This window comes from Diaporthe batatas (genome assembly GCF_019321695.1).
Source record: "Diaporthe batatas strain CRI 302-4 chromosome Unknown Contig00004, whole genome shotgun sequence".
In the NCBI taxonomy this organism is placed as follows: Eukaryota; Fungi; Ascomycota; class Sordariomycetes; order Diaporthales; family Diaporthaceae; genus Diaporthe; species Diaporthe batatas.
The window spans coordinates 3,185,226-3,206,685 of NW_025408551.1; the positions used below are offsets into that span (position 1 = coordinate 3,185,226).

Consider the following 21,460-nt stretch of genomic DNA (forward strand, 5'->3'; position numbering starts at 1 on the left):
TCTTTGGCTATTTACGGTGCGACCTAATTGGCAGTACCTTCTTATGTACATCGGCCTAATCCAGTATTAAGTGGAAAACTTGGACACTACTTAGAAAGATGGTATCAACAAGACTCATTCTTGCGCTCCTTTTTGGCATCAGAGGCTGTCCGTTGCCTTTGGGAAAGGAAAGGCCGTTGTCCCCGACACAATAACGGGAGTCCCAGCAGCCCTTGGCAACATATTCGACTGGCTCGCCACAGGGATGGGCCTCGCGTCGCTAGCCAGCGTAGGACCTGGAATCTGATACGTCGTCATCGACTCATATATGTCAATCTTGATTCCCGGGTCGTCGGCGTGGTACATCTCCGTCGCGAGGTGTCCCTTCTCCCTCTTCCTGATGGCCCCGAGGCCACGATCCCAAAATGACCTGGCAACAGTGCTCTGTTTTGCCCCGGCCGATGCTGTTACCCACAGGTTAACACACTGGGGGTAGTTCTGCGCCCCGTCCGTCCTGTTCGCGTAGTGCAGCGCGATGAGCTCGTGGCGCAGCACGTACGCGCCAGGGGCGAGGGTCGTCGGCAGCCCGACCAGCCAGCTGTTGTTGCTGGCGATGAGGGTGTTGGTGGCCCAGAACCCGGGCGGGCCGCCGCTGTCGTTGAGGAAGACGGGCGCCGAGTCGTCGATCTTGGTGAACTCGAGCCGTGTCTTGTCCACGCTCGCGCAGCCGTCGGCGTTCTTGGTATTGGTCGCGTCGCAGGGGGCTAGGTAGGAGAGGATGGGCCCTTGGTGCGACGCCGGCCACCCGTTCCACTGCATGTGGATCTTGTCGCCTGGGGACACGGGGATGTGTGCCCGCGGCGGCGTCCCGTCCCTGTGGCAGATTATGTCGGGCGAGGTGTAGTTCGAGGGAGGGACGAACCCGTCGTCGACGGCGGTCTGCGCCCAGCCTACGGTCTCGGGTGAGTTGTTTGGCCCGAGCTGGGGGGTGTAGCCCGGGTATTCGAGCCCGTTGACGGTGATATAGGCGATGTGAGAGTGCGCTGCGGCCGTGGTCGCCAGGACCGCGGCCAAGAGCCAGGACGGAGACCAAGTCATCGCACCAATTCCAGTCTGGTTGATCAGGCTGTTGGGAAGGTCAGGTAGTCCATCAACTATCCGCGGCACGCTGGCTATTTCAGGCCTGAGAATGAGAGGCAACCGAGTGATATGTCACAAGAGGCTGCCATATTGTCAAACAATGCCCGCGGACAAAGCCCAGGGATGTCGTGCATCTTCGATGGAAGTAAGTTAGATGAGCAGCAGCCAAGCTATGACAAACTGGTTGTTGCGAGTGCGGCGTAGATCTTGCCATGTTTGCTATGCGGAGGAGGGAACCGAAGTCTGGGTATACGCGTTTCAAGCAGACAATATGGAGTAATCCCTGTGATTGACCCGGGCCACGACGAACCTCGTTCGAGCTGCCCTCGCTGTCTCATTCTGCGGCAAGCAGAAAGCTATTGTGGTCTCGTAAATTGGCAGCCATATGTAACTTATTTATGCCGAAACGTTAAGACGGCCACTTGTATGCTAGATGCACACTCCGAATATTCACTGGCAGGTTTGCAGTCAAACCTCCAGGGCGAGGGATTCGGCTGATCTGCCGATCGACAAATGACAGCCGCGTTAATCTGGCGCCCTTGTGGCTTGTCAGGGATCCCGGGTGTGATTTTGGAGGTGCCCAGGTAAGGGGCGCGAGGTTGGCTCAGCGCTAGGAGGGCGGCTGAATATGATTCGGAGGGTGACTGCCGTTATGAAGGGGACTTGGGAGTCAGACGAGCAGCGTGAAATGGTCCACGGCGCCTGGGATATATGACGTTGGATGACTGATATTAATCCCGTACAGGTGACAGGGCCAAGACGCTGTTGGCCCACTGCACTAATCAGCACTATCTGACATTTGCAGCTTGTAGCACTGGGCGGGATGGCCTGCCGGATTTTGCTGGGCATTTATTTGTGTATCACACGGAAATATCTCACCATTCCCGACGCGGATGCGTTTCTTTGAACTCAAAAGCATGCATGCTGAAGTGGAGGTATTCCCGAGGAGACATTTTCATAGAAGCTTGGAGGATTTTGAAGGGATTCACACTGACATGGCTGCTCCCCACGCCTGCTCTTCCTCGGCTATGAGTTAGTCAGTCGGTCACGTAAAGAAGTCCCAGGTGGGTGGTGAGTGCATGTGGCCCGGCTTATCAGCGGCAGAATATTCGACGGAGAACCCCTCATTCGCACTTGATCGCTAGCTAGCAGCGCGAGGAAAATTGTGTGCCTCTCCGATCTCGCCAGTTCGTCGCCGTTCTTTCTGAGCATATTTTAGTCTTTCCGTCATGTAGCCAGGTCAATATCAAACCAGAGCCCAGCATCGTGTGCACTTCATCCAGTTTCATCCCGTATTGGATTACTTCGCTCAGGCCAATATTCTCTGACAGTCATAACCACTTCGGACACCCGCCTGCAGAAAATACCGGCCGAAATGCCCCGCCTCCGCCTGTCCCGGCCGGACATCCACCTGCCGCTGCCGAAGCCCCTCCGTGCTCTCCCTCCGGCCGTGGTGTGGCAGATCCTGCTCCTCATCTCTGTCAACATCATCGTGTGGGTGGCCATCGGCATCATCCTGCACTTCTACCCGGTGCTCATCTCGTCCGCCGTGCTCTCCTACACCCTGGGCCTCCGCCACGCCCTCGATGCCGACCACATCAGCGCCATCGACCTGATGACCCGGCGCCTGATCGCCGCCGGCCAGCGCCCCGTCAGCGTTGGCACCTGGTTCAGCCTGGGCCACTCCACCATCGTCATCATCACCTGCGTCGTCGTGGCCGCCACGAGCGGCGCGCTAAGGGACCGGTTCGACGGCTTCCAGCGCGTCGGCAACATCGTCGGCACCAGCGTCAGCGCCGCGTTCCTGCTCATCCTCTGCGCCGGCAACGCGTGGGTGCTGTTCCGCCTGGTCAAGCGGCTCAGGACGCTGCTCGCGGGCCAGCGCCGGCAGATCCGCGACGGCGACGAGGCGCAGGGCCCGGGCGACGAGGACACCGCCGCCGCGCAGCTGTCCCTCGAGGGTGTCGGGTTCATGGGGAATCTCTTCCGGAAGCTGTTCCGTATCGTCGACCGCCCGTGGAAGATGTACCCTCTCGGTGTCATGTTCGGGTTGGGATTCGACACCAGCTCTGAGATCGCCATACTTGGCATTGCGAGCATCCAGGGGGCTGCTGGCACCAGCTTGTGGCTGATCTTGGTGTTCCCAGTCCTGTTTACTGGTGAGTTTTGATCGTCGTTCCGAGCTCTCGAGGTGGTATACGCAGCGTCTAATACTGTCTCAGCCGGCATGTGTCTTCTCGACACGACAGATGGAGCCTTGATGATGGCTCTTTACACCTCCAAGGCCTTCTCGAGAGACCACATCGCCATACTTTATTATTCCATTGTCCTGACTGGAATCACGATTGTCGTGTCGGCTTTCATTGGGGTCATACAGGTTCTGACGCTTGTGTTAAACGTCGCTGAGCCAGAGGGCAGCTTCTGGGACGGCGTCGAGGCAATCGGAGACAACTTTGAGATCATCGGTGGCAGCATATGCGGGCTGTTCCTCGTCGTCGGGTTGGGATCTGTCCTGGTGTACCGGCCGTGGAGAAGGAGGGTAGACCGAGGCGTGCTTGTGAATGCCTCGCCCGATGCGGCTTTTGAGGACGGCACAAGTAGTAACACGCGGGAGCCAGAAGGCGAAGCAGCTCGAACAAATGAACGCCCAGCACAACCATAGAGCGACGACTTACCAGTATAGGTCTTGCAGCATTTTAAATAGGGATAGAATTTTTGGTTTAAGTTAATGATATTTAGATATAAGAAGCCGAAGACCTGGCCAGGTGACCCAGCAAGGGTACCTACGTGGCTAGAGTCCAATAATACCCTCAAGCCAGTTGTCGAGTCTTGTACAAAACACCGTGACGCCACCACCACAGACCAGCGTATGTGGCTCCTGGCCCAAACAAGACCTGCCCGGCAATAACCCCAGCTGCTGATTTCTTCGCATCCTTGTCCGACACCAGGCCACGCCTGCGAAGCTCCCATACCGTGTATAGCCCGAACCCCAGTGTTGCGGCAGAATACAGAGCAAGGCTCGAATACATCTGTCTGGGAATGGCCTGATGGGTCAATAGGTTGCTCAGCACAGCTACAACTGACCGTTGACCTCGTGGTGCCCGGATAAGACTGCTGACGATGGTGTACAGGTGCTGCGTGGCTTGCATGGCAAACGACACTGCGTATGCCGTCCTCAGAGAGCGCGACACGTCGAGGGCGGCTTGAGTCTGGTGTGTCATTTTGTCTCCAGGCGTTGCCTTGCGTCTTGGTCCACCCTTGCCAGCCTTGCGTTTGGCAAGGCGTGTCACCGCCGATACCATCTGCGTCAAACATGGCACAATCAGTGGAGCTACAAAGAAGGCAGTGATGCTGGAGCTCTCTATGTTGAAGTGAGACAGCGATACTCCAGTCGCTGTCAATGGAACCAGGCTGACCAGGGCGCCTGGAAGTACGTAGCAAAGCAGGGTTGCCGGAAGGACTGCCTTGGCCGCTTCTGAGGGTATCATACGGTCGTCCGACAAGTTTGCGGAATTCCAAGTAGCCATGCTATAGAGGTAGTATATCGGTGCTACCCTCTCAATGCCGCTGATTGGTATAGCTGCTAAGGCGAGCAAGCGTCTGGCAATAACGAAGCATGTCAGCCAGCTGTGCAACTTCCCCAGGCCATGGAGCATGCCGAATTTACTCACAAAGCCGTGCTTTCCAAAAGCATCAAGTCCGTGCGATTCGCTTCTGCCGACCATATCAAGATAGGCGACATCGTGTTAGAGATGAGGTACGTCGCTTGCATGCGGCTGGACGCATCGCTGCCCAAGAGTGAGAACAGCAGGGCCCGTTCTCCGTGCAGAACGCCATTATGCAACGAGAGGACCCAATTAAAGCCCAGAAGACAGATAGTAGCTGCTCTTGGTATGTGTAATAAGGCCGAACAACCCTCTTTTGGCTCTGCGGGTGGTTCATTCTCTCCAGATGAGGCTCGTGTTGACCCCTCTGCTGCCGGTGCCTCTTGCAAGTCATGGCCTTCTGTGAGCTTATCAGACTCCATCAGGTCGTGAAGCTGCCCGCTTTGAGTGGTTTGCGTAGACTTGTCTCCCTAAGGTGAGGAACTCTCCAGCGAAATGAAGTGCAGGGCTTCGAGTCGAGGATAGGATGGGCTGGTGAGTGCAAGTGATGCTTGCAAGATCCAAGTGTGGCGCCATGCCCAGCTTGGCAGCGGGGGATTTTGCCGTTGGGAGGCTGGGCAGGGGCAACCCTGTCAGGAATGGTTCGTCATTTGTGATAGAGCTGCAACACCGAACCTCGTGCTTTGTGGTGCGGACGTTCTATCCATAGCTATACTCAAGTACAGTCAATATAATCTGAGACGCCGATTCATGTCGACTTCGTTATCTGCACTTGCGTGACGTTACAATTGTCTCAACATATCATGTTCTCCTTTCGTCTTCCTGCTCTGTAGTGTCCATGATAGCTTTGTAGGGCACATGAGATAGATAATCTTATGGAGAGGAAACTCTTAAAAAGATAAATCCCATAGTGTTTTAAATTCAGATGATTGAGCGTTTTTTTGCAATACACATGTTTTATGGGATAATCATTCATCTCTCTAATAAGCTCATCGGGCCTCTTTGGTTCACGTCGATGGACTCCCCCAGGAACAGGGCCGGAGAGACATTACCCGCGACCCACTTATAGACGCGCTGCCCGGCATGCCAAAGTCCATACTTTGGTATTCCCACTTCATCCATTGGAAGTACAACTTGTCCGACCAAGTTTAGCGATCAAGAACACTTCCAAACGGGGAGAAAAGTCTACGTGAGCATAAAAATCTAACAAGAGGCTCCTCCTGGGCCCGCGGGGGGGCTTCGGAACCTGCACCTGCAGGTTCTTGCAAGGGTTGACGGGCAGGGTTGGATGTTGATGGTAATGAAGAATACGATGGGGCTCAGTAAACGGAGCTCGCTGCACCTCGCAGGCACGTTCAGGCTTGTGCCCCTGACTTTTGATGGGTTCCTTCAGGAGGTGGCTCCAGGGAATTGACCCTGAGATTGCGATTCAATGTGTGGGGATTTACAAGGGTTGCCTCACCGTCCGCACCGTACTAGACGCACCTCGAACCAAGGCAGGCAGAGTCAATGGTGCTATTGATGCAAAAGGGGCTCAGTCATAGGAATCGTCTTTGTATATTCTTTTAGGTCACTACTAGTAGACCTTGAGCTATGACATCAGCTCTCCGGAATTACTTGAATCATATTCACGATAGCTGAAGAGCCGACCGGGGTTCTCATCTGTAGTCGGTCGTCCCAGGGGCGGTTCATCTCGCGACCTCTTCATATGGGGCCGCTAGCATCAAGACCCATCAGATTGGCTGCGTGGGACGCGGGTAGGGTTTACGCATTTGTCCGTCGATCAAGGACCACCGCGGGGAACTCCATGGCCTGGATTGTAAAGGCGTCTTTCTCATTGTGGATAGGGGGGGCACGATAATAATGAGAGTCATATAACATGAGGGAAGCGGAGGTCCTGTTCTCCTAGACGTTCCCTCTTCCTTCTGATCCACCACCTGCACGCTCGCTCATCAACTCAAGAACTCCCAGACAACAACAGTAACAGCACCAGTCCAGCCAGACGCCGAGCTTTCCAACCGCCAAAATGCAGTTCACAACCCTCCTCTCCATCTACGTCGCCATCGCTGGCGCTGTCGCCGCCCCCACGGAAGACCCTCTTGCGCTGGTCCCAGCATGTGCTAGGAGCAAGCTCACAGCCGCCTTTGCGGTCACCGGCTGCACATCCCCGACAGGTTAGTTGCAGGTGGTCCGGTCACTAGTCGGGGCCATCACTATACATCAACACGGAAACCATGCAATGCTGGCATCAAGTGGCCTTGGACATCTCAACGGAGACAAATGGCTAACATGTGTGCCGTCGGAACAGACACCGCCTGCTGGTGCAGCAACGCCGTCCTGAAGATCGCCGTCACCAACATCGTTGGCACTACCTCCATCTGCTCTGCCTCCGCTCACAGGAAGCTGATTGGTGACCTCTGGAACGACAAGTGCCCCGACAAGACCGTCCACATCGCCTAAATGTCGCCTCAATCGTTGCTGGAGGACAATTTGAAGGCGATGAAGGATGGACTTGGCAACGGCCACATGATGGGATCTAGGGGGGGGGGGTTACACAATATCTATTATGCTCTAGCGTGTATATATTTGAAATATGCTCTTAGTAGTTATTTTAATCGTTGGATTTGATGAATTACCAACCAACGGTGACTAGGGTTTCAATTCAGAGCCATGTTCGAAGAATGCGATACATCAGTGAAAGAGCAGGACTCCGCAACAGTATTTACTCCACATACCAAGTCTGTATGATTGATGCGGGATATCATCGAGTCAAAAGCCAGGAATTAGTCACGAACACTTCCACAAAGGTACCCGAGCATTTTCCTTGCATGTATGCTGGTCCATCATTGGGTCTCATAAATGAGCTGCAACACTGGCGACGTGACATCGATTTGGGGCGTCCTACAAGAGACACCTTTTTGATTGTATGAGGAGGAAAGAATATATGAATTTTTCAAGCAATAAAAGCCTGTTTCTTCAGCTTGAAACACGCCTGACCTCGCTGTATGGAACCTGCAAGGGATCGTATTCGACCTGGTCACCCTGGCCAGGCTTCTTCTCGATCAACGTCACCCGCATGGTCTTGGCCCTCCCTTCCATCTGCTTCACATACTCCGCCCCATGGACAACATCCTGCACCTGATTTCCCCTGGCCATCACAGCCAGGGAGCTCGACTTCCACGCGGGAGCCGAGCGGTTCCGGGCGAGCGTCAGCACAAAGAATAGGACTCCCAGCAGGAGGCTGGCGCAGTGCAGTGAGATCCACGGCCACTGGATGTCGTAAAACGTCGTGAGGACGCCCTTCTCGCCCACAAGCTCCATGTTGGCCCCGTCAACACCTGCGTCCGAGCCGGAGCGGAGGGCGTTGCTCATGCTCGTCGCCAGGCTGGTGAAGGTGTCGTTCAGGTCATCGGCCGAGAAGAGCACCTGCATCGTGCTCGGGGTGAACTGGACCTGGCCGGTGCTCAGGTAGTACCCGTTCAGCTGCCACGCGGTCGTGTAGTTGTCGTCAGACACGTCGAATTCTTCGAGGCCTGCTGCGAAAGTCCCGTTGAAGTAGGCCCCGATCCCGTTGACTGCCGCCTGGGAGATGTTGTACCGCGTGTTGTGAGCCGGTGAGACCAGGCTCAGGTCTGTCCGCTTGAAACCCGACCAATATCTGTTGAACTCTATACTGGAAAGAATCTCGTCTCTCAGTGGGTCAGACAGGTTGTCTTCCGGCTGCCATGAATCGGGGGCTCTCGTGGCTTCCTGCACGTTGGTCACATTCTCTTGCAATATGCCGTCTTTCACCGCGGCAGAGTAACTGTTGATGCAGTAGTGAAGTGCGCACTCGGTTGCTGAGTGTGGTAGGTTTGGCCAGGCTGCCGACGAGTTCGTCGGGTCCTCGGTGACCCGGATCATGGACATTGCCCATATCAACGTGTCGAGGTCCTGCATGCTGACCGTCTTGCTGGCATTGCCTGTACCGAGTGTTGTCATCATGACCGCTCCGAAGACACCGTCATTCGCACCCTTGTCTATGTCCTCATTGTATACCCAGCCGTTGTCGTTTTCGATGAATAGGCCATTGGGGAGCCTGAATGCCGTGTTACCTTCGAAGGTGACCGCCAATGCGGGATTGTCGATCGCTAGGAGGCCGTAAAGACCAATGTTTGAAGCATGGCGCTCCAACTTATCGGTGATGTCAACGCAGCTGCTGCAGATAGCAAGAGATTCATATTCTGGCCATGTACAGTTTCCGGTGGGACAGCTGAAGGCGCCTTGTTGAACGACATTATTGAGTGGTTGGTCGAGCCCAAAGAGTATGGCCGACTGCATCGAGAAGTCTGCGTCTGCGTTTCGGACTATCGTCACGTTCGTGTCCGTCGGCAGCGCTAACTGGAGTCAGTATCTGATGACTGCGCAGACTCAGGAGGCCGGGCGCGAGACTTACATGAATCAATGGCGGCTAATAGATCACGAAACCAGACACCTCTGGAGTATCTTTCTGCCCTTGAGATAACGGCCTCATTGTCTTGATTGTACACCAGGTCTTGCCTCAACTGAACCAGCTGTTGCGAGAAAGGGTCGACCGCGACATCCAACAAAATAACAAGAGCACCTAGGCGGAGAATCCAACTGAGAAGGTCAGCAAAAGTCATACCCACAAACAGGAGTGCCAAGGTGCTCACGCCTTCTTGCAGGTCCACATCACCCGCAGGCTTCCAAGCAAGCCCCGACTGGCAGCATCGATCCGCTCAAAGTCCATCAACGGCCTTGCGCGGTCGGTGAATAATATCCATTTCCACTGGCTGATCAGTTCGCCAACGGCAAACAGCAAGGCGGCCTTGCTGGCGGTGGACAGGACGGAAACGATGGAGTTTAGCGTGACCCCATGCCAGGTGAAGATGGGCTGGCCGTCGTAGACCACCAGGAGAGCCGCCAGTGCCGCGAGGCACGCAGCAGAGCCGATGACGGCCAGTATCTCCAGACTCCACGATCCTATCAACGAAACGCCGCCAGCCATTGTTGATTTATTTACACAGTAATGAACGAGAGTGATGCAGTGCAAACCAAACTCGACGCCTCTCCCCTAGATTATTATAGAAAAGAACTGGATGACAGTTGTGCATGGGTTCCATGGGTTCTTTTCGTAGTGGAGCCACCCATGTGTGATTCTCACGCTCGACCAATGATAGGGGCAGCGTGTCAGGCACCAGAATCAGAGCTGAAAATCCGAAACCCACAACGATGCAGCACAGCCAGAGGGCTGGAGCGGCTGCCGATGACACGCAGGCCTGCATTGCACTAAAAAGGACACAACGTCAAGCCCGTCAGCTGTACCGAATCCTTCGCGGGGGCTTTTGCCCCCTGCCAGTGGCTCTCACGGCCCGCAACCCAATTCAAGTTGATGTCGTCTTGAACGACCTGGGCCCTTCAACTATTTATGGCTGCTGCCTGCATATGCCCTCCAGGGCATAGTGGGGATCTCCAGATCCAGCAATTAAAATCAATGCCAAATAGAACTTGCCAGGCCAAACCAGCTGGTGAACTCCCGTAATCGTAGGGCCTGCCGATACCTAGAAACACTAGCTGTGCACAGCCGGGGTTGCGTGGGAGCGCACAGGCTGTCACCACCCCCGTTCAACGCTGCAAGTTGCATGTAGGTGGTGCCGGCTCCGTGTGATCATGCTGCCGCCTCAAGTAATAAAGACTCCGAGAAGGCGGCTAAACGTCGAACTATTTTCTCTAGACATTGTCATCAAGCAAAGTGAGACATGTGAGGTTGGCGGTTTTCAGGATTGATATTGCTGGAAACTTTCAGATCTCAGGTGAATTAACAAACCCGGCCCACATGCCGACCACCTTTTCGATACAAAATCCCACTTTTACCACCCCCTTATTAAATCTAAAAAAGGTTTAATACTTATACCTATAGGTCTTAAAAATAGCTTATAAGTTCCTTTATTATTTATTAATAATTTAAATTATAAATTTAATTGTATTAAACTTTGATATATTATAGAGGACTAGCTGACTGCCTTAGGTATACTCTAATTACTGGTAGAAAGCGGTAGATGATATGGATTGCTCTCCATCTCTGTCAGCCTTATTGGGTCGCCATTGCTGCCTAATTGCCTGCTTGCCGCGCTAATGTCACGCACGGTACATAACCAGCATTCTGACCTGTTCCCAGACTCCTCCAAATAGGTCTTCACCCCAAGTCTAGCGTTACTACATCCCTAGGTAGTCTCTTTATAGACAAATACATGATGTCGCATTCATTCACACTACAGTACTCTCCGCTGCCTCGCCACGAGCGCAAATCTGTACGCCTGATCGAATTGCTTCCAGCTCGAAATGGCAAACCAATTGAAATCATTCTTCACCATAGCGCCCTGGACTCGCATCAGAAGTATGATGCCCTGTCATATACTTGGGGATATCCGCAGCGCAACCATACCATTCACTGCGACGGATCCTCTTTACCTATCACTGATAACCTCCATGACTGCCTCTCAAACCTCCGAAAAAGCCTGACCCGACGTTGGTTGTGGATCGACGCCATTTGTATCAATCAAGCAGACATGGAAGAAAAGGCATATTCGATAGAGTTGATGCCTGAAATCTACTTCCATGCCGAGCGCACGATCTGCTACCCTGGGTCGAAACTCCCGTCTCCAGCACGACACTTGATAAATGACCTTCAACAATTCCACAGCGTGGTGGCCCAAGGGCGTAGTCTCGTCTCGGATCCCGATTTCTACCACTCAGACTACAAGGTTTCCGCGGCTGTTCTGGACAAGTTCTACACAGACCAACGTTTTACAGCCTCTCGGGGTTGGCAGGCGTTGGACAAGTTTCTCAGCCTTCCATACTTCGGACGGTAATTTCCTTCCCATCCAGATCCGTGTCTACAGCAAAGTGAATTGTTTCACATGTACTGACACCAAGCGATATTCCTAGGCTCTGGATCGCGCAAGACTTAATATGTTCACCGAAAATCGTGATTCAATGCGAGGACGAGGAGTTGCCTTGGGATAAGTTCTGCTCCGCTCTGGAAGTCTGTCTACTCTGCTCTCCTAGGCAACTCCCGACCTCGCCTAGTCTCATCAATGTTGTGACGTATCAGTACCTCAGACAACGTCGACACCTCGCCTCGCGGCAGGACTCGGAGATATCGCGTAGAGACTACGCCTTGGCATTACAAGCCTGCAATACTATGACCACCGATCCACGCGACAACATATTTATCATCTTTTCACTTCTACACAATGTGGATTCTAGCGCAGATCTCCTTGCTGACTACAGCCTCTCGGTCTCAGAGATCTGGTCTCGCGGTGCTGAAGCCTTAGGACTTCAATGCATGTCACTGGCATCCGTTAACAATTCAGAGAATCCAGAGTTCCAATTGCCGTCATGGGTGCCGAACTGGGGCTCTCACCGCAATCGTTTCCTATTAGATCACCCAAAGAGCCGCTTCTGTGCTTCGCCATGGTCTTCTCCCCAGACCGTCAGTCGGTTCGGTGCAGACCCCGCCGTTCTGTCCTGCGACGGTCTACAAGTTGATATTCTTAAGGAATTGTCCGAATATCTACCTCTGCGACATCAATGCGATCATTACAATGTTCAATGCGCCAATATTGTAGTCTTCGATGAATGGTATGACTTCGCCAAGTCCCATTTGGGAAAGTCCCTCGGAGCACGAGTCAACGAGCTGGAACTCTTGCTTCAGTATGCGAATACAATACAGGCGCGAGGATGCAACAGCATCTGGGAACCAGGCTTATCGTCTGACACTGGTCAACTGGCCAGGCAAACGCGTGACTTCATCAATTTCCTGACAGATGAAGATGCAGAGGCTACACTCGAAATCCGAATGTTCTATGCTTGTTGTTTCCCCTCACATGGTCGAAAACTCGGCATCACTAGGCGAGGATTCCTCTGCCTTGTCCCCATGGAGGCGAATCGAGGAGACTTAGTGTGTGTTCCACACGGTAACAAGGTCCCTCTCATCTTCAGGAAGGCAGGTGGTCAGTTCAGAAATTTGGGGGAGTGCTACATCAACGGCCTAATGACTGGCGAGGCGGTAGATCTCGAGGACTGCAGGGAAATGGTCTGGGAAGTAGTTTAAATGAAACACGGCCACCGATCTCAGTCATGGTCAATCTGGGCATTTCTGGAACTTTTGACTACCAGTCAGGTCTTGCTATTCCTTCACGGTCTCATTTATGAAGCCCTTTCTCATCCTCTTGGACAACGCCTCAAGCTTCTTTTGTACTCGCTTATGAAATGATCTTCGGGTCTCGCTGGCGACATCCCTCTCGGATGAGTTTGAAGTCCTTTCAATGGTTTCAGAGGGCTTTGAACTATACGAAAGACCGTCTTCATCTTTTGCAAACTCTTTGATGGTAAAACTCGCCCCTCGAAGATCAAGAGTCGAGTTCAGGCTTCTGCGAAGCCCAGCGAGATTCTGAGATATTTGTAACTCCGAATGATGGTGGAAGATGCTACATAGGTGTGATATTGGCCCATCAACCTCCCAGTACTCAGACTCCTCGGGAGAAATTTTTATTTGAGCCAACAAAGCTTTGCAGATAGCCTCGTGCGTGTCGAATCCGGGAGAACACCGCCTTTTTAGTAGATCCATGGTTTTCTCAAGCAGAAGAAAATCGCGCACGGTTCGATGGAGGAAATTGACTTTTGAATTGAAGAGCACGTTGGAAGCCAAAGAGGTCTGCTCGCCGCGGGGAGGCAAGTATTGTACCTCGAGCAGTCCTTTGCAGCGAGCGTTCAGTTGTTTCTTCACGTCCTTGCGACGTTTATTCAGCAGCTGTGGTGTGATCGGGTTCGGCTCCAGATTCAAGGCGTAGTCGGTTGTTTTCCCTATGAACCAGTAGGCAATAAGTGGCAAATCTTCGGTCGCACTCACTGTGACGCAGAATATCTCGGCAGATTGCCTACGGTAGTCTTCAACCACGTCGAACAGGAGAATTCGCTCGAAGTACTCGTTTAAATCCTTGGGAAGAGTTCGCAATCTCTGCTGGAGGTCAGAGATGTCATCTGCATTCGTGAGGCCTTCTTGAAACGATCGAACGACAAGAAAGACCCATAGAAAGACGCCATTTGCCGCTTCAACAATCTCCTCTATCAGTTCCTTGCCGGCAGTGTCTCTGTCCTCCATTTCTTGGTAATTATCGTCCTTGGCGAAGGTGTCGTGGACGTACGCGCTGATATCGTTGCGGTTGAAATCCTGCATATACAGTCTTTGCGTCCGGTCCTTGCCAAATTCTTGATCGAATTCATTCCAGTCCCGGCTGGAAAGACATAACTTGACGTTCGGCAGGGTTCTTAAGGCTCGTATGAGATCGATCACGTCTGCGGGCTTCCCGTCGTATTCGTCCAGGCCATCGATGAAGAAGCAGAATTTAGCCTCGGACTGCGCAGCTAGGTCGCAAACAGTGCGTATTGTAGCCAGGAGGCCCAGGACAGATAAAGGGACCAAGGCACTTGCACTTTCTGTGGTGCTCACTGCCCGTGTTGGATGCTGGTCCTCGGGAAAACACAGCCGCCATGTATTAGGATACGTTTGCGGGATCAAGTCTGGGCACTGCCGCAAGATCTGATAGACGATGGACCGAAGAAGCCCCTCCTGCGACTTTTGAAGGTTCTGCCTCCCCGCGCCCCAAAAGAAGTATTCGGCGCGAATGAGGCGCGTTTTCTTTGACCAGATCTCGAGCTTCTCTATAGTGCGCGGATGATCACAGAGGAATTTCATCAGCGTTGACTTGCCAGACCCTGGCTTTCCAGAGATCCAATACAAGTCGTCGTCTGAGGTGAGCCATGCATCGAACGTCGAAGGGCTGCATTGGTCGTCTGTGCCGAATAGCCACGTCAAAGTTTGCTCGTGGGCGTCCCGAATTGTGTCATGCCGGTCGTTGATAGCATCAAAGCGCAAATCTTCTAGTATTGCTTGCTCTACCGAGTACCGGGAGCCTTTGGCAGCTGCGCCGAGCAAGATCGTCGACGTGCGAGCCCTCGAGTTAGCCTCTCCTAGGTTGTCCCCGATGCTAGTGAAGATATCACTGAACTGCGTCCTCAATTCGCTAATCTCCTCGGCGCGATGAGCCTCCAGGCGATAATTTCCTTTTTCGAGGTCGTCCAGTCGTTGCAGAATCTTCTTCGAGTCGTACGCGGCTAGATGCTTCTGTATGTTGTCTCCGATCCTCTCCAACCGCGCTTGTAGGGCTTCGACTTCCCCTTGCTTCCATACTCCAAGCAAGGCTTTGTAAAAGCTCTCGATACGGCCATGTGTCCCGTCTCTGTTTGTCACTTTCAGGTTGTTCACTACTCCAAGAAGTTGTTGCGCGACTTGATTGCATTGCGCGCCAAGCGCACGTATTGACTTTTCGTCTTCGCTCAGCAAGACGCCGGATGGAGGATCGGGTGGCGTCACCCGCGACACCCAGGCTTGCAAGTGGTCCGTCAGGCTGTCTATCTCCAAATGGTCCTCGCTTATGCCGATATGATAAACTTGATGTGCCGAGGAAACCAATTTCTTGATCGTCTCAACGAACTGCAGAATGTTTCCTGCCAAGCTGACGGCTGCCAATGCTTCCATTTTCCTGGACTTGGAGAGTAAGGCATGTCAAGCCCTGTTGAATCGGACGTATACTCGGACGTATACGGAATAGAAGCGAAACCAGTTGAATTGAAAAGTTCAAATGTGAATGAGAATCGACAGCTTCTATCGGTCTCAGCATCAGCATTGAGTCGAGACCGTGCTGACGAAAGCTGCTTCCTCATGGCGGGGCTGCAAATAAGCATTGCGGCCCAAGGTAGCACGAGGACAACGCCGGCTGCCTGCTGCCAAGCCTAGGTACTCCGTAATCACAATCTACATCCAATGAGACACTGTACCCGTGGGTCTCGGTTCTTCTTACCCACTACTAGCACAGTGGGGTACAGTACTAAGCCTAATCGTAATCTAGTAATAATCTTTCTATCCTCTTATAGTCCTTTATAATTATAAATAAATATTATTATTAAAAAAGCTTATTTAAGTATAATATTAAGAGATTGATAATTATATTTTAAAAGTAATTTTTAATTAATTATTTTATATTATTATAACTTATTAATATTATTTTTTATTAAACTTTTTTTAATTTATTTTTTTTAAAGAATCTTAAAGTTTAATTAAAAATTTTTATTTATATTTACTTTTTTTTAAAAAAATTAAACTTAATTATTAATTCTTATTACTTTAAATTATTTATAATTTATTTAATATTAATTCTTAATAATAAAATCTAAGAATTAAATATTTATTTAAAAATTCCTTTTAAAAATTTATAAAAGAAATATATTTTATATAATTAATTCTACTATTTTCTATTTTTAATAACACTTTATTAATTATTAATTAATATTTAATTAATTTTTTATAAAGCTAGTAGATAAAAAGACCCTCTAAATCTACCGAGATAATTATCCTTAGTCGTTAAGACGGTGCCCCTTAACCTTATCCATATATCGTAAGGCTGAGGCTATAAGCACCTATTATATTATAACTACTATTATCAACACTATATTCTTTCTAAGCGCTAGGTCTTAAGTACTTACCACTGTATGAAGGCACCAAGTATATCCTTAGATATATACGGAATAGAAGCGAAACCACATAATTATCCTTGTTGGACCTGTGGTCATCTAGACAATACCCTTCTGTCCTGGCTCCTACGCGCAGCTATCGTAGGGTACTCGCGACTTGCGATTCACATCCGCCCCGTGCTCTAAAAGGATCTCGACCGCAGCCTCGAATCCTGTGTTAATTGCTAGATGGAGCGGCGTGTTGCAGCCGTCATCATACCCGTCGACCACGGCTGGGTCATCAGCGCAGTGCTTGAGTAAGATCTGCAGAATGGCCCGCCTCCGGAGCAGCATCGCCCAATGTAGCGCCGACCGTCTCTGGCTGTCCACAGTGGCGACGCGGGCACCGCGTGATAACAATGCAGTCACTACTTCTTCATGGCCAGCCTTGGCGGCGTGCATCAGGGGTGTCTTTTTTTGTTATTCTTTTGCCCAAGTTAGCTCCGTTTGTTCTTCCAAGGTTGTTCTCTCAGCCAGGGTAATTGAGGCCATAACTCACCAGACCCTCGCCGTCCCCCTCTTCACAGTCGACATCGTTACGCTGTAGCAGCATGATTACGATCCTCTTGTGTCCCGCTTGTGCCGCAATGTTGAGAGGACTCTGCCAGTTCTCGTCATTGTCGTTTCCCTTCCCCTTCTCTCCTTCGCAATCGTTGTTGGTTTGTTTTGTACGATATTGAATGGAGGAGCTGGCACCCCCCCGAGGATGTTAAAGGAGTTTCTTTCCCAGCGGATGAGGCGATCATCTTTGATGATGCACTGGCGCTGCTGGAGTCATTGGGGGTGTTATCCCGCCTACGGTCTCCAGTGCCCATGTTCAAGGTGATGATGTCGTCCAGTACCACATTTCCCGAAAATCCGAATTGGCAGAATGAAGGTGCCTTTTGTTCATCTGGTCTTGCGGTGAGAGCAGATACGTCAACCTCAAATGCTGGGATGAGGTCGTCGGCGGTGGTTATGGACAGATTATGAGGCATCAGCGACGACGCGCTAGGTTCGGCGCTCGTTGTTGGCAGCCAGTCGGAGGGTGTGGCCACCACGACGTCCGGCCCGTTGGCATCATGACTGTCAGCATAGCCGGGACTAAAGTATTGCAGCTCAGGCGTCGCTTTCTGCCGGCCGTTTCTCTCTAAAGGCGGCCGGCACATTCGGGTCAGCTTTAGCCACGGCACCAGACTAATAAGCCGTAGGATAGATCGATCTTGGCACGGCAGGGCCCGGCCCTCGAGAAGTGGTGCAACCTGAACATGGGGACATGGAGCAGGCAGTGGAATGCGGACTTACGACGAAATCGGCGCTGGGCGAGGCGTTTTTGCTTGCGCCGGCGATCGAGGGCTTCGTCAGTATCCATGGTTTCTTATCCTGGGTTGCTTGTAGCTGTGGAACAGGCGACATGAGGCTTTACCTCACACTTCTCTACCGTTCTACTTTCCCAAGCATATGAAAAGGTTGAGAGGTCGTGAGCTTACTCCATGCCTCCTTACAGTTATTCAAGCTCGTCACGTGATTTAAAACAACCAAGATCCTTATCGACGGGAACAACCAAACCGACAGAACCGAGCCAACGGCATGCTCGTTGAGAATTCGGTTGCCATTTTTCCTACTCTTGAGTTGGACGGGACGGCCGGCATGGATCAGGGCGTTGAGGTTGTGATGCCCTTCGAGACGCACGACTTGGAAATGTTGTGCCAGGATCCGGATCTGGCAAGATTTTTCAAGTTCAGGGGATACGAAAGAAGGTGATTATATAGATTAGAGTAGTAGTCTTACATTGTGAAGTATAAAGGTCGTATACAGTGCCCTTGACTAAGCTTACTTTAAAAAAAATATTACTTCCAAGGTTGGCAGTCCTCCAGAGGGCAGATGTAACTTGTGGGAAGGCAGTAAGTGGGTGATCTGCTGGAGATGATGGTCCGGTGTCAAGAAGGGCGGCGGCTGCAATACGCATGGTCTTGAATTGATTTTCAACCTAGAACTGCAAGTAGAACAAAATTTAAACAAATATGGGGCAAAGGCATCGTCAAAGGAGCACAGGGCTAGATTGTTCAAAGGGCACGGGCAGATGGGATCATAGTGTAGAAGCTCTTCGGAGGTTCAAATGTTCTCTTTGTACAATGTCATTTTGCATCTATAGAGGTATCAAGGACCCGAACGCCGTAAAGTGATTTGAAATGAACCCCCTAGAAAGCGTCTGGGGTCTACCCAGCCATGAAAAGAAGATACGATACTCCCAGTCGCCGACGAGCCCGAGCCCAGTCTATAAAATAAGACCGACTTGCATTGCCTCTAAAGGAATGCCAGAACGCAGCCAACAACACCAAGAAGGACCGAGCTGCCAACCTTAGTGGCACTCAGATCCACAGCGCCGGAAGCAGAATCGTCCGTGGACGCGCTCGAGGCAGACGAAGATGAAGATGACGAGCCGGACGAACCATCGCCGCCCGCTGAGGAAGAGGAAGACGAAGTCGGCGATAGGGAGACTGTGACGTTCGAGGTGGATGACGGCCTCGTCAAGCTGGAGCCGTTGCCGTACGGAGCCGAGCCGGAAATGCCGGACGCACCGCCCGACGCGCCAGGGCGGACAGACGCGGTGCCCGAAGCATTCGAAGGCGTGGAGGGAGACGGAGGAACGGAGCCAGCGTCCCCGGACGACTGGGTGACGTCGGTGTCGCCGAGCACGATGGACTCGGCCGAGCCGGTCAGGTCGCCGTAGGTGTATGACTTTGCCGGGTTGTAGTGGGTGATGTCGACGCTCTTGATGTACGCCGTGAAGGGCCCCTCGTCGTAGTTGGTCTCGCCGCCGGCCCACTGGATCGTGCCCGCGGGGTTGCCCGGGTCGCCGCCGGCCCAGATGCCGAGCTTGACGCGCATGGGCGTCTGCGGGTAGTTTGCGCCGCCGTTGGCGTCGGCGTAGGCCATCGTGCGGACCGGCTCGCCGTCGATCATCCAGGTCGTGCTCTCCTTAGCCCACACGATGGTGTAGTTGTGGAAGTCGGCCTGGGAGTCGGCCATCTGCACGTAGGTCTCGCGGTCGTACGTGGACGTGTTGCCCTTGCCGAAGTAGTTTGTCTCGACCTCGGCCGCGGTGCCGCCGAGCCACTCCCAGTCGATCTCGTCCAGGTCGTCGGACTCGAGGATTGCAGAGGACACGATCCCGGTCCCTGGGGCGGCCTTCATCACGACAGAAACAGCCCCGAAGAAGATGTAGAAGTTGGACTGGACGGTGGGGGCGTCGCCCGACTTGGTGATTGTGTAGGCGGCGCCATTCTTGTCGTCGTAGGTGAGAGTTCCGTAGGTGATGTTCCAGTCGTCGCTTGCCCCCTTGGTGAAGTCCACGCTGTATGAAGCCTGGTCGAGGCCTTTGTCTGGAGGACAAGTCTCTGCGCACTCATGTTAGCATGCCGTCTGTGGTCTTGTTTGCATGGCTGCCCAGGAAGTGCTCACTCTTTGTAGGGTCGCAGTCTGTAAAGGTCTGAGCTGACGCTGTGGACAGGAGAGAGAGACCAGCGGCAATGAAAATGGAAGAATGCATCTTGCCGGATATGAAGGAGAGTGATGAGTATATCCTGGCTATGGAAGAAAGCAAGTCAAGGATTGGGGACCAGCCTGGAGTAGGGAATGACAAGAATAGCGAGCGAAGGGATGGATATTCACTCGAGAAACAAGATAAACAAAACCAAACAATTTTTTTAGAACTCGGGTTTCAAACAACGAGTTAATCGAACAACTTGAATGAGTGGGTGAATGGAAGCAGACATGGCCATCAATAAGTCATTCCCACCCGGGGGGCAGGTCCACTTTTTGATGCCGCAGTTAAACAAGCTTACCCAACGCCCGGACGCCGGCACTGGTGGTGAATAAGCAAGCGGCTAATGCAGGGAAGATGGGAGTCCTCACGGGAGCATAACTTGAGTAGCGGCTGAGCCCCTGAGCCCCAAACGCCCTGTCCTGGCAGCCCCGGTCGTCTCTGAACACCACTGGTGCAGAGGCGGTGCGTGGCGGGAGGGGCCCCAGTTTTTCAGGGGAAACCTTCAAGGACAAGCATGTCTAGATCGACGACAGTGACGACCCGAGGCGGCCGGGATCCAATCGACCCTGCCAAGACTGCGCCTCCCGAGACGTTAGCCCCTGTCAGAATCGGACGAATCAGTGGCTGAGAATGCATGCTCTCTCCACAAGCTCGCAACCCGAGCAATGCGAGCTGGCCTCCTGCGTGAATATGGGACGTCACATGTGCACGGTATGTTCTCCTGGCCCGACACTGCTAGCAGTGAATGAGATTACGTGAACCTTTGTGCAGCCGGGCCGTCGGGCGGCGGTAATTTCAACAACTTTGGTGAGTCATGGTGTTGATTTCGAAGGTCTCGTGTCAAGACAAATTGCAATGGCCCGTCTGTGGATCCGCCCGATCCTCAATTCTGCCCAGGTGGTGGATTGATTTCAGGCTGCCTGCCCTACGGTACGCAAGTCCAGTAACGACCCGAATATCTTCAAACTGGATTTTGGGGTGCCTACCTAATTTCCTGGATACTCTGACTGTCCTGAAAAGAGTGGATCACAAATCCCTGGTCAGATCCCCCGGAATCAGTTTGTATGCTCCTTTGGCGGACTCATTGGGGCGGAGTTGGGATCTTGAGGAACACGGCAATTAGAATCTTGGGGCATCGCGCGAGGCAAGGCGCTCCACAGTCGGTGTCTGCGAGATCTAGAGACATCAGGCCAGAACAAGGAGACAGTCTGATATCCTCCAACGCCTTGATTCACATCTTCAAACTACTTAGTTGACGCAGAGCCGCGGTGAGGGCAGTCATGAGTGACTTACAGGCAGTGAAGCCATGTAACAGACTGACTAATAACTGGTAGGGGCTGCAATGGAATGGCGTACCCAAGGGCGTTGAGACGTTCACTGAGTACAAGGATAAGATTGCAGCTGGCGAGGACACTCACCCAGAGTAGTGAAGCGCTGCATTCGGCACAGCCTGACATTACTTTAATTTCTTTCGTGCAGAAAAGCGGTTGAACTCAATGACCCCGGGAATCTCCTGTCTTGCGTAGGTGACTCGCCATAACGTAGCATGATGAAACCCTACCTCTTATTGCGC

General features: G+C 52.4%; 8 protein-coding genes across 8 annotated transcripts; 2 read left to right on the top strand and 6 right to left on the bottom strand.

Moving 5' to 3' along the window:
• Positions 1 to 138: 138 nt before the first annotated feature.
• On the bottom strand, positions 139 to 1,077 carry KVR01_004206 (uncharacterized protein; the record flags this gene model as incomplete). Its single annotated transcript, XM_044783747.1, has 1 exon — positions 139 to 1,077. One exon carries the CDS (start codon positions 1,075 to 1,077, stop codon positions 139 to 141), a length of 939 nt encoding a protein of 312 aa, XP_044646370.1.
• A 1,128-nt stretch (positions 1,078 to 2,205) lies between these two features.
• KVR01_004727 (uncharacterized protein) lies at positions 2,206 to 3,809 on the top strand. Its single transcript, XM_044784854.1, has 2 exons — positions 2,206 to 3,278; positions 3,342 to 3,809. Exons 1-2 carry the CDS (start codon positions 2,495 to 2,497, stop codon positions 3,779 to 3,781), a joined length of 1,224 nt encoding a protein of 407 aa, XP_044646891.1. The 5' UTR covers positions 2,206 to 2,494; the 3' UTR covers positions 3,782 to 3,809.
• Positions 3,810 to 3,820: 11 nt separating this feature from the next.
• On the bottom strand, positions 3,821 to 5,269 carry KVR01_004591 (uncharacterized protein). The gene is made up of 2 exons (XM_044790618.1): positions 4,791 to 5,269; positions 3,821 to 4,719 (listed from the first exon to the last, which is right to left on the bottom strand). Exons 1-2 carry the CDS (start codon positions 5,144 to 5,146, stop codon positions 3,930 to 3,932), a joined length of 1,146 nt encoding a protein of 381 aa, XP_044646755.1. The 5' UTR covers positions 5,147 to 5,269; the 3' UTR covers positions 3,821 to 3,929.
• Positions 5,270 to 6,750: 1,481 nt separating this feature from the next.
• KVR01_004736 (uncharacterized protein) lies at positions 6,751 to 7,184 on the top strand (the record flags this gene model as incomplete). Its single annotated transcript, XM_044781595.1, has 2 exons — positions 6,751 to 6,898; positions 7,033 to 7,184. 2 exons carry the CDS (start codon positions 6,751 to 6,753, stop codon positions 7,182 to 7,184), a joined length of 300 nt encoding a protein of 99 aa, XP_044646900.1.
• Positions 7,185 to 7,308: 124 nt separating this feature from the next.
• On the bottom strand, positions 7,309 to 9,920 carry KVR01_004336 (uncharacterized protein). The gene is made up of 3 exons (XM_044784500.1): positions 9,398 to 9,920; positions 9,160 to 9,344; positions 7,309 to 9,100 (listed from the first exon to the last, which is right to left on the bottom strand). Exons 1-3 carry the CDS (start codon positions 9,730 to 9,732, stop codon positions 7,701 to 7,703), a joined length of 1,920 nt encoding a protein of 639 aa, XP_044646500.1. The 5' UTR covers positions 9,733 to 9,920; the 3' UTR covers positions 7,309 to 7,700.
• A 3,335-nt stretch (positions 9,921 to 13,255) lies between these two features.
• On the bottom strand, positions 13,256 to 15,327 carry KVR01_004148 (uncharacterized protein; the record flags this gene model as incomplete). The annotated part of the gene is made up of 2 exons (XM_044791915.1): positions 13,256 to 13,339; positions 13,474 to 15,327. 2 exons carry the CDS (start codon positions 15,325 to 15,327, stop codon positions 13,256 to 13,258), a joined length of 1,938 nt encoding a protein of 645 aa, XP_044646312.1.
• A 1,500-nt stretch (positions 15,328 to 16,827) lies between these two features.
• KVR01_004219 (uncharacterized protein) lies at positions 16,828 to 17,709 on the bottom strand (the record flags this gene model as incomplete). The annotated part of the gene is made up of 3 exons (XM_044793558.1): positions 16,828 to 17,000; positions 17,119 to 17,487; positions 17,643 to 17,709. 3 exons carry the CDS (start codon positions 17,707 to 17,709, stop codon positions 16,828 to 16,830), a joined length of 609 nt encoding a protein of 202 aa, XP_044646383.1.
• Positions 17,710 to 18,443: 734 nt separating this feature from the next.
• On the bottom strand, positions 18,444 to 20,348 carry KVR01_004575 (uncharacterized protein). The gene is made up of 2 exons (XM_044788985.1): positions 19,803 to 20,348; positions 18,444 to 19,738 (listed from the first exon to the last, which is right to left on the bottom strand). The coding sequence occupies exons 1-2, from the start codon at positions 19,888 to 19,890 to the stop codon at positions 18,645 to 18,647; spliced, it is 1,182 nt and encodes a 393-aa protein (XP_044646739.1). The 5' UTR covers positions 19,891 to 20,348; the 3' UTR covers positions 18,444 to 18,644.
• Between the last annotated feature and the right edge of the window lie 1,112 nt (positions 20,349 to 21,460).

Excerpts from the sequence above, each read along its gene's own strand:
- KVR01_004727 (XM_044784854.1), top strand. The coding sequence starts at position 2,495 with ATGCCCCGCCTCCGCCTGTCCCGGCCGGACATCCACCTGCCGCTGCCG. Across the intron at positions 3,279-3,341 it reads GTTCCCAGTCCTGTTTACTG|CCGGCATGTGTCTTCTCGAC; the intron begins GTGAGTTTTGAT and ends ATACTGTCTCAG.
- KVR01_004591 (XM_044790618.1), bottom strand. The coding sequence starts at position 5,146 with ATGGAGTCTGATAAGCTCACAGAAGGCCATGACTTGCAAGAGGCACCG. Across the intron at positions 4,720-4,790 it reads CTTTTGGAAAGCACGGCTTT|ACGCTTGCTCGCCTTAGCAG; the intron begins GTGAGTAAATTC and ends CGTTATTGCCAG.
- KVR01_004336 (XM_044784500.1), bottom strand. The coding sequence starts at position 9,732 with ATGGCTGGCGGCGTTTCGTTGATAGGATCGTGGAGTCTGGAGATACTG. Across the intron at positions 9,345-9,397 it reads ATGTGGACCTGCAAGAAGGC|TTGGATTCTCCGCCTAGGTG; the intron begins GTGAGCACCTTG and ends TGACCTTCTCAG. Across the intron at positions 9,101-9,159 it reads ATTAGCCGCCATTGATTCAT|CGCTGCCGACGGACACGAAC; the intron begins GTAAGTCTCGCG and ends GACTCCAGTTAG.
- KVR01_004575 (XM_044788985.1), bottom strand. The coding sequence starts at position 19,890 with ATGCATTCTTCCATTTTCATTGCCGCTGGTCTCTCTCTCCTGTCCACA. Across the intron at positions 19,739-19,802 it reads AGACTGCGACCCTACAAAGA|AGACTTGTCCTCCAGACAAA; the intron begins GTGAGCACTTCC and ends ATGAGTGCGCAG.